This window comes from Misgurnus anguillicaudatus, chromosome 11 (assembly GCF_027580225.2).
Source record: "Misgurnus anguillicaudatus chromosome 11, ASM2758022v2, whole genome shotgun sequence".
Lineage (NCBI taxonomy): Eukaryota > Metazoa > Chordata > Actinopteri > Cypriniformes > Cobitidae > Misgurnus > Misgurnus anguillicaudatus.
The window spans coordinates 1,885,256-1,905,484 of NC_073347.2; the positions used below are offsets into that span (position 1 = coordinate 1,885,256).

The 20,229-nt window shown below is 37.1% G+C and overlaps 2 protein-coding genes across 2 annotated transcripts in view; one reads left to right on the forward strand and one right to left on the reverse strand.

Moving 5' to 3' along the window:
* The window catches only part of dst (dystonin), a 194,082-nt gene that overhangs the window by 126,814 nt on the left and 47,039 nt on the right, over positions 1-20,229 (reverse strand). Inside the window, exons 6-11 of the mRNA XM_073872803.1 lie at positions 18,413-18,502; positions 16,660-16,764; positions 14,024-14,101; positions 12,705-12,797; positions 1,350-1,516; positions 178-290 (exon numbers count right to left, since the gene is read on the reverse strand). Of these exons, the coding sequence (XP_073728904.1) occupies positions 178-290; positions 1,350-1,516; positions 12,705-12,797; positions 14,024-14,101; positions 16,660-16,764; positions 18,413-18,502 (646 nt within the window). The remainder of the gene's footprint in view (positions 1-177; positions 291-1,349; positions 1,517-12,704; positions 12,798-14,023; positions 14,102-16,659; positions 16,765-18,412; positions 18,503-20,229) is intronic.
* LOC129416559 (uncharacterized) overlaps positions 1-20,229 on the forward strand; it is a 136,526-nt gene that overhangs the window by 598 nt on the left and 115,699 nt on the right. The window lies entirely within an intron of this gene.

Sequence of the window (20,229 nt, forward strand, 5' to 3'; positions counted from 1 at the left end):
TTTTTGTTTAAATGTAGCTTAAATAAATTGATTGCAACCGCTTACTTTAAAAAAATTGATTAAATTTAATGAATCATTTTTTTCAGTGTATAACTGAAGAGTGAGATCAGATATAGCCCAGTTTAATTTGATTAAAGGCATTGGTTTAAGAGAAATGTATATGATGTTTAAACTCACCCTCTGGATCCAGCAGTCGCGCCACACCGAGCTGCTCGGCCACACAGAACGCTTGTTCAAGGTTTGATCTGCTACTCTGTGATGATACTCTGCTCATATCCACCAGGTCAGGCCTACATTAGCACACAACTATGGTTATTATTCGACAAACTCTGCACGTCTGATAAATTACAAACATACTAAGAGATTTGATTTTAAAGGTGCAAAAGAATGCATTGAAATAATATATGTTAAAGGTGCAATGTGTTACTATTAGGAGGATCTCTTAACAGATATGCAATATAATATACATAACTATATTATCAGTGGACTATAGACGGTTTCGGCAGTAACAAACTTAAACAAGTGGCTTTTTGATCTAATAATATATTTTTAACTTTAAGAAAGTGAAACAACATCTTACGGAGTAAAATAACTTCATCCAATTTATTTGGTAATATTAATGAATTAAATGCTGTTTTTGTCATTAATTATACATGTTATCTTAAACTATAAGCAATAATTATTTAAACTCATTAAAATGATTACCATATACATTTTTTTTTTAAATTAAGTGAATATTGCATAAATATGCAAAATAAATGTTTATTTAGTTTAACAAATTGTTTGTATGTTTCTTAGTTACTATAATATATCATTTAAATATCATCCATATTGCTTTCTTCATATCGGCATCGGCCATAAAAAAACCCTTATCAGTCGACCACTACACAATATATGTCATTACCATGTATAGAGCTCGTATTATTCATCTATGCCTTGGTAAACACAGTTTCACATTCTACCGCACCGTAACAATGCTGCTTGATTATGACCGACATCACACACAGTTCAAATACACTGTTATTTCTCTCGCTCATGTTTCATTAACCCCTCAAAGTAATCAGGACAGAAGCGGTGAAAAGTGGACAAAAGAGACATTAAACACCAGGTGAGCAGGAATGTGTCTTTTAAATCCTAATACCAGGTATAAACAAAACCTAAAGCTCAAAGCTGTCACATTTGGACAGCATTTCAGAGTCAACATTAAAAAGTGTTCACAACACATTTCCTTTGATCTGATGCAAGTCTGAGTCAACAAATGTACAAATATATTATTTAAAACACATCAGATCTTTAATTTGACAGGAGATTGAAAGTTTTGTACACCAATATAAAAGCTGGGCTGTTACCTGTACTTATGAATGATAGCATTGAACAGCCGTCCATCTCTCCACGAGGTAGTGAAGTTGTCACATCTGACACCTACATAGCCTTCAGTCATCTGCTGGGACCAAAGCAGAAGTCTTTCCTTGGCTGTCATATCCTCAGACTCTCCTGTGACGTGGATTTCTGAGATCTGCATGCATGAAACACAAAATCATGACAATAATATTGCTAACAACAACAAAATATGCTATAGCACCATTATAGAAACTAAATGAGCGTTTCTTAAATTGGGTCACGGGACCCTTTCAAGTGGGTCGCAGAGAGTGCTGTCAAAGAAACAGCCAAAACATAATTTTAAATGGTTTTCTGCTGTGGGACTTTTATTTTGAAAGGTGCACGTGAAAGCCGTACTGACAGATGGCCGCGATGCGATCTGATAATGAGTCACTGTCCCTTGCGATCCTGCCGTTCAGCACAACATATCTATGTGAAAGTGGCTTCTCCTCTATGGTGCAGCTTAATTTAAAACAAGGGAGAATGTCAGACATTGAGCACAATGGCTGTACATATGTGTTTCAAAATTTCTAAGGGAAAAATTAGCTTGATTCAAATTCCTAAAATGTGTATGTAAATGACCATGTAAAAGTGTGGCTCCCATGGCCACACCAGTTGAGAATCACAAGATCTGCATAACAAAGCCAGCCCAATGGTCAATCACAACTAGCCACAAACTAGCCCAATGACCCTAACTCAAAATATGCCACACCTATTCCCTAAAACACATATTTTACTGTCACTGGCTTGCATTATACACAAATTTTTCTTAAAAATATAAGTTCATCATGCCTTAAGACGGACAGCTGATAAACAAAATTGATCCACCAACCCACAGAAAAAAACAACCAATAAATCTATCTGGGTGATTCTCACGAAACCATTGAAACACCATGGCAGTGACGGCACTAATGATTTTAGCTTTAAAATGTGTAATAAAGTAACATTAAAAAGCATCAGAATTAACACAATACTGTGTTCTACCTTGCACAATGTGTGATTTCAACATAAGAATTTATAATTGTAAATTTTATCTCATTTTCTGCTGAAATTCTCATTACCGCAATGTGTCCGGCTGTGTTTGAACATGCGTTATGTTGTAATTTAATTAAATTAACACAAAAATATTAAGAAGAAAAATAAATGGATGTTCTAGACTACTTTAGATGACAGAAAAAATATTTACTGAATATTCATGTATAAAAATAATGAAGAAAAATTAGGAAAATGATGTGTCCATGCCTGATGTTCTCATCCTCCGCAACACTTTTTGAGAACAGTTTAAGCACACATACAGAATTTTAATAAAGTTTGATTTTGAGTGACCAAGCACATGGACCAGTTACTTCATGATGGCTACCAGGTAAGATCATTTTTTTACAGTTAATTTAAAATATTGTCTTGTCAGAATGCTTACACGACATTTTGATTATCATTACCGCAACAGATGCTTATTAAATGTTAATTTAATTAATAGAAGCATAATACTTTGATTTTAAATGCATGTGTAGAATCTCCAAATTATGTTCTTTCAGGTTTGTCATGTCATTTTGAAAAGATGTCAGTGTTGATGTTTTCTGACTGTTGCGGTAATGAGATTTTTTAGGACAATTTTTTTACAAATAGTGTTAAATGATAAGTAAAAGTTTTTAAATTAATGTTCCCATTTACTCCAGACTTTGTTTTTCAATGTCTGGTTGGAAAAAAGTAAATTTAAGCAATTTTTACATTTTCATGCTTGACATTTTTAAAACCAAGTTTTCGTGAGAATCACCCACATACTGATGTCTTTTTAATATCTGCTGTGTCAGCACTGAATCATCCGATCATTCATTTACCAGCATAGGTTAGTTACGCTCCAATCAGAGGTATTTATAGGATAGCAGGCAATAAATTCAAACTACTTTGAATATGACAGCGAGCCATGATGCCTACTGTACAGACAGCCGTAATGTAGACCATCAGAAACTATCTCACATTTGCAACTTAAAAACAAAGCTCCAGGAGAAAGGTTTAGTCAAACAACACAAACATGAATACATTAAAATATTAAAGCCAACAGGTCAACAACCATTCAAAGATTGGTGAAATGCATAATGACCCAACGGTGCACACGCTGGTGTTAAAGGAATCTGCCGGCCGGTCACACTTTAATTATAGCTTGTCAGAAGCATGTGGTGTTTAGACTGAGGGTGTGGAAAGAATTAAAACAAGAGTCAAAGTCTGTCAGCTGTAACTAAACACTATAATGGATTTATACGGAAAGTAATCTGTATGATAACACTGAGGAAATGCTGTGTCATTCATTAGGAAAGAGCTCGCTTCATACAACAACAGTTTATAGTTAGCACAAGCTTTAAAAACGATGCCACTTCTGATGCCACACAATAGCTTTCTGTGAGAAGCAAACATTTCTCACTTTTTTGTATTGTTTTATAAAAACAATAAGGCACCCGAGGTGGTGGTATATCATGGTATTCACAATGTGTGGACAACCTTCACCTGGGACTATATTCATTATGAATGCACTGAAACTTAAAAAAAGGATCAAATAATTTCAAGTCAAAACAGACAAAGCCAAACCTCTTCCCTAAAATGTAAACAGAACCTTAAAACCCAACAGAACAGCAGCATTGATGTGAAAATATCCTTCATTTTATTATTGTATTCAGTGATTAATGATGATGATGATATGAAAGACACAAAATAACTCACTGCAGCTGATGTAAACTTACTGTCGTAAAAACGAAATACAATTTCCACTTTTAGTTTCAGTTTCTGCTAAAATGTAACCAAAATAGTTTCATTATCTACTTAATGGGTTAATAAGTCTTTTTTTATTGTATCATTATAATAAAACCTCATAAATGCAATGGCAATACAGTGATAGCCCCTGGTATTACCTCTTGACATTCAGCAGATAGAGGCTTAAGATCTTGTTGGACAGAATCCAGAGAAGTCTGGGAAACTGAACCTCCAGAATAAGAGCGGACCCTCCTACGTTTCCTGTGAACTTGAGTATCCCGAATCCTTTTGGAGATCCCCTCCATATTCTCCAGCGTACGAGCCAGGCTGCTCCTCCGGGATCCATTTCCTCTCAAGGTCAGGAGCACATGCTCCACAACCCCAAAACTTGCTGCCCTCCTCAACTGTCTCTGCAGAAGTCTCTTTTCCAGAAGCTCTTTTGGAGTAATGCTTTTGGAGCTCTTTCTGACACCGTGAAGACTGTGCTCCACAGTGAGACTGCTTTCATTTTTGTCTATGTGAACTGCACCTGGTCTTCTACCAGTCTTACCTCGGAGAACCGGGACCTCTCCAACGTAAACCCCGTGGCTGATACTATCTTGCCTGGGCCTCGGAGCATCGTCTTGTTCCGAGTTATCTGCCTGATTGAGAGAAAGCTCGCAGGATGTGACATCATCTAGCTTGTCACTTTTAAAGTTCTCTGTGCCAAGAGATTCTGTGGTATTAAACTCGGCAGATTTTCCCTTCTTCTTTCTTCGAAAGTACCGACGGCCACTGAGCTCTTTGGGCGCTGGACTGATTGGGGCTTTCGTGGGATCGACATAACACTCCTCCTTGGAGCCCCTCACACATCCACACACATTACCCATATTGTTCGCTCTCGCAAGTGAGGCTGCCCATCAAACAAACATTTCAGTCCTCTATGCAAGCGCTAAACAAGTTTAACAACTTTTTAATCCCAGCAGAAAGTGAGCATCTTTTATTTGCCATGTGCTTTAGATGTCGGAAAACCCAGCAGCAGTCCAAACATCCAGAGCGGTACAGATGACACAATTCCCTCAGAGACTCATCTGAGGCGATCCAAAAGTTTCCTGTATTTCACATTCGCTGGTGTTGTCACACAGCCTGACCCTTTCTTCCCATGCTGCCAACACAGTGAAAGCTCAGTGACCTTTGAAACACCACCCTTTGCCCTGAAACTCCAGAACAAACTTTAAACAGGTTAGGACACCCGGCAGACAAGGCAAACTAACACAGCTGTGTCGTCTGTGGCTTTGTCACAGTTGAGGAAGCGTCACAGCCCTCATGTGATTTGTAAACACAGCCGTCCCGGACCTCTGCTGGTGTTGAGTTTCTCTATGCTGACTAAGGCTGTATGTATCCTCGGTGATCACAGGGAGTTGAGAGGGGTAAGAAGTGAGATCGACTCTTATCAGATGCCCGATAGATTCTGATAACCGTGTGTCGCATGTGAAAGCTCTGCTCGGCGTGTTGATCCATTCCAAAAGGACGTACCGGGCTGAGAGAGCCATGGCCTATCATGTGGACTTTAAAAATAACATGACAGCATGGCTGTCCTAACAAATACAGGGCAAACTGTGCTCTCCCTACACCACAAATCTCTCTCTTTACTCTTTCATTCGGATAAAACTAGAGCAAAGTCGAGTGCTTAAAGTAAACAAATATTACTGGGGGAATGAGTGATATAAACCTGTTTAAACACAGTGGGGGGATAATCACATCATACATCTAAAATGTAATGTTTTATAATTACAAACATTTAAATGTGATTAGCGGTGTTTGCTTACACATCTAGACGCCATTTACAAGACAACATTTTTTAACCAAATACGGGAACGTTTTTATGCGGTTTGACACTTTTGAAGAACGACACATTTCTTTACAAGGTAACATCGCCATCTACTGGCCTGGCACTCATAATACAGTATTTTTAGTCATTTTAGGATCTTTTTGACAGCGTCGTCATGTAAACATAGCCTAAAATTGTGAGAGAGGCTTCTGTATGAACACAAACAGTGTGTGTGTGTGTGTGTGTGTGTGTGTGTGTGTGTGTGTGTGTGTGTGTGTGTGTGTGTGTGTGTGTGTGTGTGTGTGTGTGTGTGTGTGTGTGTGTGTGTGTGTGTGTGTGTGTAAATGTTCTAAGATCACTCCCGTAAAGAGGACATAGTAACACTGCCGTAACATTGACAGAAAGCATTCTGTGTGAACAAGAGACTGAAACAAGGCTGTAAGGGTGTGCAGTAGTGAGGACTAGGGATGTCCCAATCCTATATGTTGGAACGGTATCAGGGCCGATCCGGGCTTTTTGTCTGGATTGGACAACGGATCGAGGACCGACAACATGACCGATCCAATTCTCATGCGTCTGTGCGTTAGTGTGGTTGTTACTGACAAGATATTAACTCTTTCGCTACCAGCGTTTTTCATGATTTTCACAAAAGTTTAATGCCTTCCAGAAAATGTTCTTCTTCAAATATATAAACATACAATATACCAAATCAAAGAACAGACCCTCTGCTTTCAAAAAAAAAAAAAGGTTTCATCCTACCTTCAGTAGTTCTTTTGTAATAAGCTTTTAAATATGGCAAAAACACCAGATTTTGAGCAAAAGAAATTCAATTTTGGTGACGGACTTTTCATAGAGATCCCATTCAGAGCGATCTTTAAAACAGACACGGACATACAGCTACTTGCCATAGGGCAATACTTCCGGGTTTAAAAAGTTGCGGAAGGGCGCCACCTTGTGGATAATAGCGGTATTGCGGAAAGCCGGAAATACTCGTCATTGGCAGGGAAGCGTTTTCTCTTGATTGACGAGATAAAAGAAAGAGTTAAAAGGACAAAGTATTATAAAAGCACCATAATTGTTTTATGCACTATATTTAAAGTCTTTTAATACACTCAATAGCTTCATGTGAAGGAACAAACGCACATTTAAAGATATTAAAGTTCACAGAAACACTATAACTTACTCGCACACTGAGTTAATAATCCACTGATAAAGCGGACGGATGAAACGCGTCATTCACACACGCAAACACACACACAACTGTCGGCTAATTTAAAGATCTGATATTATAGCGTCTCAGTAAGCCATTGAATGGATGCAATCCACTATGTGCTGAGCACACGATGCATTTAATCTCTTTGTGTTTTAACAGTTATGAACTTAACTTTCCATTGAGGAGCGAGGATTCCCATGAGAGGATGATTCATGTGCATCAATTCTGCACCCAGAAAGCCCATAAACGACCAGAAAGACCAGTATATGATTTAGGCGCATCAATTCCGCACCCGGAATGTGCATAAAACTCCGGTCAAGCGCATAATTCACAAAATAACCATCTGCAAACTAAAGCTTTTTTACTATGACAGTTTTATGCAATTAAGAAAAAAATATTTAGCATACAAAATTGATCAAACGTACCTATTATATGTTCTCCTAAACACTGCCATGATTAATATTGACTAATGTTTCCTGTAACTTGTAAATCATTTTAAATGATTTTAACATTTAAAATGATACTATGTAGCCGAAAGCACTATACAAATTTAATTACAATAGTATCGGGCAGATATCGGTCTCGGCTGATATTCGGAATTCTGGTATCGGAATCGGAAATGAAAAAATGGGATCGGGACATCCATAGTGAGAACGCTCGTGTCACCCAACAAGAAGTTACGGTTCAGCTCTTTGACACAGGGATTTAAAAATTCACAGCGAGAACTGTCAGCAAACAGAATTGAAGCAGAGATCAGGGAGCTCCTAAATATCAGCGCTGAAGCTGAGATCATTCACCAGCATAACAGATAAGCGCTTCACGGCTCCTTATGACCTTGTCATAAACAAACACGCACGCCCGTGGTATCTCGAGAGAAAAATCACAGATATTAAGCAAACTTCAGATGCTGTGGTAAAACCGACCAAGTGCAGGACTTTAAATACGTCACATGTCTCTATGATATGTGTGTGAATGCAGGCAAAGATTCTGGAAAATCACATGCAAAAATCGATCCATCCCTGGAACCATTTTCCTTGTATTTTCCGTAATCTCTGTGTAAAAAAGGTTTTAGAAACCACAGAGACACTGGCCGTTTTCCAAATGCCATTTATGCACCCTTGAAGGGCCCTTTGTGAAGGGGACACAACATAAATAGTTGCTCCAAATAATGAGATAATGATGTTGTTTTTCATTGCTCTACTCGGCAAGTATATTTTAATCTTACACAGTATGAGACACAATTGCCCAACTCCCTAGCAATGCAATGCAGCCAAATCTCACCAACACAATATCATCTGCAAATGGGGGTGATCTCTTTTGACTTGGATCATTAAACAACAGTTTGGCAACCTCCTATCCAGAACCTAAAGACAATCAACAACTAAAAGCACTAAAAATCTTTCCGAAACCTTCATTTTGGTGACATAGGTTTTTTTTCATACTGTCTTTTAAAAATTCTTGTTTATAGTAGACAAGACTGTGAAAGAAGAGATGATATGTGATGTTGCAATCACATTGTGGCTGCTTTTGACATCCTTTTCATACAGCCCTTATTGTCCTTTCATTCATGGACTTCAAAGCATGTGCATAAACTACAAATATAGCCACAACCTTTTGAAATCACATAATGGCCAACGTCTACTTGATTCAGAATCAAATGTATTTAAACATGTACTCAGATGCCAGCTGTCAATATTGTATTTCTTAATATTTTCTAAATATGTAAACATTACTCTAAAATATACATTTTGTTACATGAGCTGCATTCAATGTGTATTTTTACCATAAATTGCATTCTTGAATTTCTTGGAAATCTATTCAAAACTAGATACTTTCAAAAGAAGTTCCCAGAGGGCTTAAAAAAATATTCAAGCAGCGTTCAGATATCAGCCGTAAGACGCTAACGTCTTGGCAGAGCCATTTAAAAACAACAGCGGATCATGAGGGAACAGGCCCACATGCACACGCACCAGCGCCGCATGCCCGACGGCTTGCGTGAGAGTGACAGCGGCAGGTGCTGCTGCACGTCCCCACGCTACCTGTCAGCAAGTTTTATGAACCAAACATTATTTAACACATTCTTCGGCCGTGCCTCAGTTATCGATTTTAAGCTTTAAGTTTCAAAAGCGTTGGGCTTTTTTGAATGATCTTGACGTGGGCCGTCTGGGAGGCTGGGTCAGTGTGGTTTGCGTGAACGAGGAGCCGTGGATCTGCTCCTGCATTCCTGGTGTCTGCCTGCTGCAGATTTGAATTATGAGGGACGTGAGAATGGAATTGCATTTACATTTATGCATTTGGCAGAAGCTTTTATCGAAGAGGATAAATGCTGGTTTCTTTTCTGAGTCAGTCTTGAGTTGTGTCCCGCAACACTAAAATTCTTAGTTCGTAACATTAAGCCGAATTGAAGGTGTAGACTGAGCCAGGATTATTAATAATCTACAGCGGTGAAGGGGGCATCCAAAACTAGCAGAACTCTTTTAGGGGTCAGCAGACATTAAAATAAAACAACGTCACTCAATTATAAAGACTACAGCAATCATCTGTTCACCAACCTGTCACATTATAAATTCAGAGTTGGGGGTCAAACCTTAGGGGTCACCTTAAGGGTTCAGAAAAGTGGGTGGAAATGTTTAAATGGAAGTACTGCAGCCAGCTATATATTTATGGATTATTATTATGATTGGGGTGTATTGTATTGATGTGAGAAATTGCATGTCGTAATTAAAAAAAAAGTGAAACAATAAAAGTGAAATTGAATTGAAAACAGAATGCAAAGATACATTTTACAAAGTTGACCTGTTTTTAACCCGACATGGCATCTTAAAAGCTGTCGAGCGTTTCAGAGTATAATCCAGCGGCCAAAGATGTCAGTCGGATCAATGCAAGAGCCTCTGAAACTGAACTCATCTGCATGTCTTATATACCGTGTGTGTATTTGATGTACGCTTCACAAGCTCAGGCCTGCAAACATGCAGCTGCAGTAATAACTCTCTCTGCATGTGACAACTAAAGCACAAATTCTTCATATCACTCTACCTCTGCAGTCTGCAAAGTCTATAACAAAGTTCTGTACACCTAAGCAGGAACTCAAATATTTCAACATTTTTTTTACTTTGAAAAATACAGAATGTTGCAAGCAAACAAAAATGCTGACACGGATATAAAATAATTTCCCTAGTGTAAAACGCGTAGATCAGTGGTCTAATGCATCTGGCAAATGAATAAATGTGCATGTAAATGGTGAATAACTGAGCAGTGTCCAAGACATGCTGTGTACACAATGAAAATTATTTGAGCTACTACAAGTTGCCTAATATTAATTCATAACGGCATGTGTTTTAGTACAGTGAACTCATTGTCATGTTCAAGAAACCAATTTGAAATGATTCAAGCTTTGTCACATTATCCTGCTGGAAGTAGCCATCAGAGGACAGGTACATGATGGTCATAAAGGGATGGACATGGTCAGAAACAATGCTCAGGTAGGCCGTGGCATTTAAATGATGCCCAATTGGCACTAAGGGGTCTAAAGTGTGCCAAGTAAACATCCCCCACACCATTACACCACCACCACAGTAGTAACAAGGCATGATGGATCCATGTTCTCATTCTGTTTATGCCAAATTCTGACTCTACCATCTGAATGTCTCAACAGAAATCAAGACTCATCAGACCAGGCAACATTTTTCCAGTCTTGAACTGTCCAATTTTGGTGAGCTCATGCAAATTCTAGCCTCTTTTTCCTATTTGTAGTGGAGATGAGTGGTACCCGGTGGGGTCTTCTGCATTAATGAGAAATTGAACAGGTGTTCCTAATTAGAGCCCGACCGATTTATCGTTTTGCCGATTTTATCGGCCGATATGAGCATGTCGCAGATATATCTGTATCGGCGTATTAGCCGCAGATATGAAGCCGATATGAACGTTCCTTACAGAACACATTAAATGCTTTTGAAAGATGTAAGTACTTGTTTGTCCAGCAGAGTGCGCCCTATTGGTTGCTAATGGCGACTCAGGTCACTCACTGTAGTGACACCAGCCAATCCCCCACCCCTTTCACTTCAGTCAGTCTCTCAGTTCAGGTGGCGGCAGCGGCAGTCACGCGGTTTCTTCAAAACATTTTACACCTGGTATTAAGACGCGCTTTGGTCGATTGGATTATAAGTGGACGAGAGAGACACATTCCTGTTTACATTTGGTGTTTTTAATTCGTCTCTTTTGTCCACTTGTGAGTTGTTTCAAACGCAAGCGGAAGAAATGACGCGAGGCGGAGAAAGGACGCGCTTAAACTGACGCGCAGTCTGTGGGAGTACAGCTGCTTGTGCTGTTACCAAACATGCTCATTTCAAAGCAATTGATTAAATAAGCTCGCGCAACTTTACACCCTTTCTTAAATAAAAGAGGCGGAGAGCAGACGCTTTAGTTTTATAAAAGTTTAAAGTCCCGACAGAACACTGTGGGTTTGTGTTATAAAAAAGTTGTGCAGTACATTAAACATAAGCCTACATCAGTATGTTGTCAGTAATTCAAGCTTTGTCGTCTTAACGGTAAGTTTTTAATTAATTTGTGAAGTCCATAACTTACTCTAAAGCTAATAAACAATGACTTTATAAGTTTCCATTTTTTAAAATAAGCCCAATATAACATTATTCTCGTTAAAACTGACAATGGTTTTGTTTTGTTTGTGTTTTAAAGTTATTTATAATAAGTCAAATTTACTGTTTTGTGCACTTATATCAGAATCATTTTGGATAATAAAGTTTATTGTTAACTTGTAAAACACACCTGCCTGTATTACATGTCTTTGTCACGTCATTTTAAGTGTTTGATCACCACATTTGTGGTGTGATCATAGAGTGATCATTGCAAAAAGTATTTATATATAGTATATTCTGTTAATGTATATAGTGTATTCTATGTACAGTACTGTAGTAGTATAATATACTGTAGTATATGTGTACTGTACTATAAAATGCACATAATGAATATCGGCCGATATATCGTTATCGGTCTTTTTTTACTCTCTAATATCTGTATCGGCATCGGCCCCAAAAAATGCATATCGGTCGGGCTCTACTAATAATCCTTTAGGTGAGTGTATGTCAAACAGAGTCTGTCTATATCACTCAACACACAGCTGCTGTGCTCTTAACCAAAATAAAATAAAAATGATTGCATTATTACCAAATAACAGAACACAAAGTGCATTTGTTAAGTAATGATCATAAGGACAAACTGGTAAAGAGTTATTAGTATAAACCTATACTTCAGTCAAAATAGTTTAAATGCAACACAACCACTTATTTTACACTGAAGCTAAGTACAGCAAGTGAACATCCTTTCTGTGAGCTAATGTTGCTTTGCACCCTAATGCCCATAAGCAATGTCTGACATCTTGTGGTCACTGAATGAAATGAAATCATGTTCACCTGCATTAGATCATGATGATAAAATGCTATTCATGCATTACTGGTGCAACACATAATTTCACATCATGGCAGTGAGTATAACACAAAACAAAAAGAAGAGCTCAAAACAAAACCTGTGAATTATCACCTGAAAGTGCAGAATTATGGTCCATATTAATCCCAATGTCAGTTTTGGGTTCCCATCTGTTATGTCATCATTCCTGATGTTGACTAGTTTCACCTGTTAACACAAAGTCATATTATATTTAGAATTGCACTGTTCTGCATACGTTATATAAAGTTCATGTGAAACTGAAAGTTATTTACTTAATAATTATTTTAACCTAAATCAATAATTAATGTGTTATATGATTTTTAGATCATTTTAACATTACATAATTCTCTTAATTTAACCTAAGTGCACATGAGTTAATCGATTACATAAGAATATAAAAGAAACAGATGTAACCTAAAAGGGGAGTGTGTGGGGGGGGGTATGTATTAAGATTCAGCACAAAAAAAAACATTTGTAAACATCATACATACAGACACGGGGTTTAGGTTCGAACCCCAGGGAACACACATACTGATAAAAAATGAATACTCTGAATGCATTATGGAAAACAGCATCAAGTGTACATGAAGTACAGTATAAGAAATATCGTACCGTTTAAAACCACAGGGGGGCGCTACAGATTCCAAATGTTTATTGAGGAACAGGTGCCTAATTGTTTACATATTCTTGGTAAACAAAACAAAGGAGCTTACATACAATAATAATCATTATCCATCTTAACAGCCCTACCACAAACAGCAACTTTGTTCACTCCTGATGAGAGTATATTTGATTTTAGGAAGAAATATATTAAGAATTATTACGGCTATAAGGAAAACTTGATTTTGAACTGGTCATATCATGTAGAGATAAACACTTATCTGGGTTTAAATTCAACTTCTTTATTTGTATAGCACGTATTTAAAGCAATTTTAATTTGCCCAAAGTGCATCACGGTTTAAAAACCAATACGAAATGTAAACAAAATTTTATTTTGCGAAAATGATCTAACTGAACGTCTCATACATATATGCATCTAATTTCTTTAGATAAGCAGCATACAGAATCCACAGAGAAGCCTGTCATTTTACAGCTTATTAGTGTAATATGTTTATATTACTTATATTCATATCAAAATCTTAAAATAGCAGAACCGACTCAGAAATCTGCATTACCACACCTGTAAAAATAATCTAATCCAAATAAGACACTTCAACACTCTACTGTACTATTTGATGCAGAACTGAGTTTAGTGCAAGTATTTTAACCATCACTTACTATTCAGTGAAACTGAGACACGAGGTCTACATTATTTACTGTAAGGGTTATCAATTGTATGGCCATGGGATTGTTGTTTGAGTTTTTGTTGTGTTGTTGTAGGACTTGGGTATAGGTTTATTTGCTGGCCTTACCTGACGCCGTTTTAAATAGTCCAGTGCTATCTGTACATTCTGGAGTCTATGGAAGCGCATGCGACCCTTCTCTCGTGGCTGTAAGGTGAAACACAGAAAATATCAGCATAGTTTTGGTATAACACAGATGAACTCTTGGCACCAGACACTCACCACCGTACTGCTAGCTGTTAGAAAGACAGAGAAATATCAGCCTGCATGGGAAAGAAACTCACAACAACCCATTTAATGATGCTCAAAATCTCAACTACTCTTCTTTACTGGGAATCAGCCAGACAGAGATGTATCTGAATTAGCTGTGTATGGTTTACATTTCCTAGTGATTTCTACATAAGGAGTGAAATCTGAATATCCCAAAGCAATATTTACCCAAACACTAAATGTAACAAATTACAAACAACAGGTTTTTAAATATTTAACAAGTTCTCAAATCAAATTATTCATTCCACATTTATCAACTGGTGTGTCACATGGCTAACAATCATTTGATTAAAATCTCTGTATTTGTCATCCACTAAAATAGCATGCTGGCTTGGAATTAGCTAAAGGTAAATAAATAATACTAACACATAAGTATAGCTTTAAACTGAGGAACCTTTTAAAAAATATCTTAGGACCCATTGTGTTTTTGCCAACTTTATGTTTGTCATTGCAAAATAGCAACCTCCGGTGTTAAGGCAAGTTATAATATAGCTTGAATGAACACAAAGCCAGACGTGGATTGGGCCGAGGGATGAAGCCACATGAGATGAGAATATTTAATGTTGGTGAAAATCTCCTGTGTCCAGCCAAAGCACAAAAACTCTTTAATATGCATTTTAAGATTAACATACATTACGGTGTTGTGGGTAGAAATGACCACGACAGAGCAGAAGATGGATGACTTGCGTAGAAACATTCATCTTTTACAAAACTTTGTGTTGTCAACTGATGCAACAGCCCAGTAGCGCTGGAAATAAAGGACTGATGTAAGCTGTCAATCAATCCAAGAGGTTTACATCACGTTAAACATACTCAGATTCAAGTACAAATAAATGTGTACATTTTATACATTAAGTCACAGTATACATAATGAACTGTAAAGATGAAAAGGTTTGATGAATGCAATTTTCTTTCATAATCAAAAACTTTGCTTTTAATTCTGGAAGTATTACTGTATTTTAGTTGTCGGCTATATACAAAAAAATCAAGTGCAAGACTAATCACGCCATTAAAAACTTCTATTTGAAATAAAAAAGTATATTAAAATCTCAAATAAAGGCAGTATAGTTCATATTTTTAAGTGCCTAATGAGTGTATTAAGACTTGTACAGCATTTACTGTATATCATTATGTACAGATGCCGTTTCCAAGGTAACACGAAGATCTCTGATCTATCTTCAAAAATATTGTTAATGTAGTTCAACATGCAACATGCAGATTCATCCTAAAAGATCCATTTTAAACTAAACTAAACTTAAAGTGAACGTATATTCTTGATATATCATCTGGAAAAATAATGTGTGACCCTGGACCACAAAAACAGCCCATTTGAAGATTTATACATAACCAGAAACTTAAATAAATAAGTTTTTATTGATGTATGGTTTGTAAGGATATGACAATATTTGGCCGAGATATAATGATTTAAAAATCTAAAACTTTAATTATTGAAATATTGAAAAAAATTGCATTTAAAGGTCAAAGTCCAATAAAGTCTGTATACCACAGGCATATTAATGAAAAGATTTGTTTTAGTGCTCTCTACTGGCTTACTGCTGTAATGACATTGTTGACTAAATGGGAGATGTTGTAAGCTTTTACATAAACCAAACTTGAATGGCAAATCCCCAGGAACAAATAGCAAAGCAAAATTTGTAGGCGAGTTTCTGGCCAATCACGATTTTGCTGCATCCACTTACATCCATATTTATTGTAGGACATTTTCAAAATATCATAATGATTTTTGGCATAAAAGAAAAATCGATAATTTTGACCCATGCAGCCATGCTAAGTATTTTTAGCATTTTCTACCAATATACCTGTGCGAATTACAACTGGTTTTGTGGTGCAGGGTCACATATATCATCTGGAAAGTATTTATAGAATTTGTACTTGAAGTTTTTCCTTATTGAAACTATAAATATATATTTAAGGCCATGTTAACTTTTTTATATTGAAACACTACGTTATGGACAATTAAATTTGAATATGTTTCTAAGACACAAACAATGTTATTATTACTTTGGATCTATTTTCCTGTTAAATGTCAACTTTTAGGAGTACACATAAGTCTCAAATAAAACCTAATCAGTTGTGGATTAATGGGGTCTTTAACTCACTCTTGAAGTGATTCTTAAACTTGAATCAGGCCTTTAGTTCGCAGCGCAAGCTTCTGTGTTGTAAGAAATGATCAAGCTGGCGTTCGAGAGCTCCAAAGAACCCCAGGAGACGACATCCAGCAACATGGTGACAAACATGGCACTGACCCATCAAAAGTCTTAACCACCCTATCATAGCTGACCATCTCACAATGATCTTGTACAGATCTACAGTCCACAGAGGAGAAGGGAAGCTTCTCACGGGCGTTAATATCCACCGCACACTCTACATTAGTTTTGTTACTGAGGGGGAGGAGGACGGATGTCCAAACCTACCCCCTTATCCTCATCAGCATCAAGCTCACGTCCATGCTGCTCAACCGTGCATGCGTCAGCCGCACTCACCAACCGTAACGTCTTCAGAAAATCACGCTCCCTTGGCTTACCCACGAGAACGTGAGCGCGAGAGAGAAAGACACACACACATACAAACAAACACAGAGACAGGTGGACACGTAAGAGATGGACAGCAGAAGAAAATGAGAAGGACAGAAGACAGAGGGTGTAAACAAAAGAAAGGGGGCAGCGTCTAGGGGTCTTCACATTACAAGAGCTGTGCACTATGGCAGCAGTGTATTCAATTCAGATTTATTTCTAAAGCCTTAATGTGCATTGTAGCTAAGCAGTTCATAGAAATATTACAGTACCAATAAGAGAATATTTTAAAGTCAATTGTTCATTACCCTATCATCAGTTAGTAAAATAGTTCATCAAATCTACTTGTACCCCCTTCAAAATAAAGGGCTATTCACAGAAATGCCATAGAAGCACTTTGGTTCCCCAAAGAACCTTCCAATAAAGGGTTTTAAAAATAAAGGGGTTTATTTTGATCATGTAAAAAACCTTATTATGCTACAAAAAAAACTTTTGTGCAACAGAAAGATTCTCCAGATGTTTAATGTTCTTTATGGGACTATGTAGCCAAAATAGTTCTTCTATGACTTTGTGTAACACTTACATACTTGTCTTGTGATAAATCATATCAATCAACAGTTAAAAAGTATGTACAGTATAATTTTATTTGATTCAAACTAAATTTATAGGATTGGATGTAAACCTAATTTGGTTTAAACTGAATTGAACCAAGTCTGCATTACTGAGTTTATTTACATTGCAAAAATTTATTCAGTACAAATATTTAAAAAAAAATCTTAAAAAACAAGATGTATTCCTTGATGAGCAAAATGACCTAAGAAAATAAGTCTTACTTAATTTTTTGTCTAAAAACTAGACTTACTCATCAAAAAAATGCATCTTGATTAAAGAATTTAAAAATATTTGTTCTGAAAACAAGACAAAATACTAAGAAAGACATTTTTGCAATGTAAAGCAAAATTTCTCTTATTACAGTACAACATGACTTGAATGCATCACTTTACATACAAACAGGTTGGAAACAATGGAGCAGATTTATATCAAATCAGATTTCAAAAAATGACTTAAAACTTTTAAGAAACATCACTGAAAATAAAAACAATAAACTCATCAGTAAAAAATGTGGTTTTCAAATAAACCGCACGTTTTACGCTTTCAAGTTTATGTTTACACTTCATTCACAACTCCACACCTTTGCTTTCACTATTCTGGCACAAACTTCTCGTGTGGGCGGAGCTTTACAGCGCTTTAATCACATTGGCTAGTGAGATTGGGACTAAAAGCTTTCTGACCAAAAATTCCAGACTTCAGTAGACAGAAAATAGTGCACAGTATATAAATCATGAATTATCGTGTAAAAACACAAGCATGCACTTTAGCAGATTACATTATTAGCACTTTTGTGTTAGCTGCTCTGAAGCACAAATGTGCAGGTATGAGTTATATCACTAGTAAAGCTGATCAATGTGTAAGTCTGACTTATTAGTAAGACGTGCACGCTAATGTGGACTGGTGTGGATGGTGAATCTACGATGCCCCCCCTCAAAAACACTGTCAGTTTACAGAAAGTGATAAAAGATGTGTTCAAGTACTCCGCTTCAAGAATCCTTAAAACGTTTAACACGCTTAAAAGTTTAAATGAAAGCTTACTTACCAGTGTCTCACCAGACAACACCTCTAGAAGAGAGATCAGGTTATGTCCATCTCGTAAATCCTCATACAGGTCATTTACATGCTTTCGCACCTGCCGCAAAGTACAAAAAAAATTAATAGAGTTTCATAATTAATCATAATTCTAAACACAATTACAATTATGACAATAATCATTAAAAGCCATGATAACTGTCCGTTTATGCAAAGTTTGTGTGCGTTACTCACTTTGGTACGTAAGATAATCATTGGTTCTCACAAGTGTCCTGACTAGTCAGCACACGAGAACCAATGATTGTCTTAAGCCCGGCACACACCAAAAGATAATTGGGCTGAATTTGGGCCGATTTTCACACTTATGACAATCCTAGGTAAAGTCCCGATCGTCTTTGTGGTTAAACGACTATCTTAGATTTTCCTGTGATGTGTTAAGAGGGATTGAATCTGCTCAGAAGCACGCTGGAGGCGCTCCGATCGCAAATCAGAAATATTCAACATGTTGAATATTTACAATCTAAAAATCCCCCCCAAAAAGTTTGTCCTCGAGGACAAACACGCACACTGTAGATTGTCCCGTGAAACTAAACGATACCCGATCAGAAAGCAAGCTGGTGAAAAGTGAAATGGACATCAGAGATGTTAAAAGCAGTGCCAGTATTAATGACATTTACTGTGAAGTCATGTTTGACAATGAGAAACATAGCGAGATTTTTACAAGTTTTCCTGTGTTCTCCATTGAGACTCGCATTGTTTGTGAACTTATGTGAAGGGAATTTGAAGATAGCGGCAATCCACACACTATAGGAACAAGACTGGTAAATCTTAAATTATGTCATCATGTTTGTGGTCTCTCACATTTTAAAAATCTCTTGGTGTGGCCCTAGGTTTACATACCAACATGGAGTGGGCGGGGTTTAAAATTTTCTTACTGTCTTTTGATCTTTTTTAGGCCTATAGCAGAAAATCTGGTTAAAAGAATTTATTCTGAAATTTGATTGTAAGACTTAAAGGGAATTCTTTCAATGAGAAGCATTAACTAGTGACTAATCCAATAATGCTTAAAGCACAGAGGTTTCTGTGAGATAAGCCACTCCAATCAATGTCATTTCAAAAGGACCAAACCCCACCTGTTTATTGACAGCGACTGTGATAAACTAGTATGTTTAAAAAGAAATGTCGAGCACCTTCTGAAACACATTGTCATTGCTCACAAAGGCCAAATCTGTATCTCAACTGAAAACAATAGATAATGTGATTAGCTAATATTGCTAAACATTTAGTGCTTGCTGCTTTTAAATTCCTGATTCATGCTAGTTCCTGTCAGTACACATCAATTCATTTGTCATCGTATTTCCCCAGGATTAGTCAGAGCAACTTCTTCAGTAATGGTTCAGATTGATTCTCATGAGAAGATGATGTCATATGTGAAGGTCTTTCATCACTACTGCATCACTGAGGGCAGAAATGCCACCCCACGCTTACATTTACATTAAATTAAGTTTTAAATGTAAGTTCAAGAGGAGCCTAAACGTTCAGTCCCGTCAATCATCCCTCCTTCTCCACAATCTCCTCCTTTGTTTGCTCTTTTTTTTCACAAATGTGAATATACAACCTGCTGAATCAGCTGATAAACCACCAGCAGTGTTATCACAATGCTTTACAAACTAAACTACAGGAAGACTGTAGCTCAGACTGGTGGCAGTATAGCTGTGTTACCCTCAGTTTGCCCTGAATACCACACCACTGAAGTCACCTCTATGCCTTACTGACCTGCTTTCACCCAGGTCCTTTCGTTCACAATCTCCAACAACCACAGCTGCG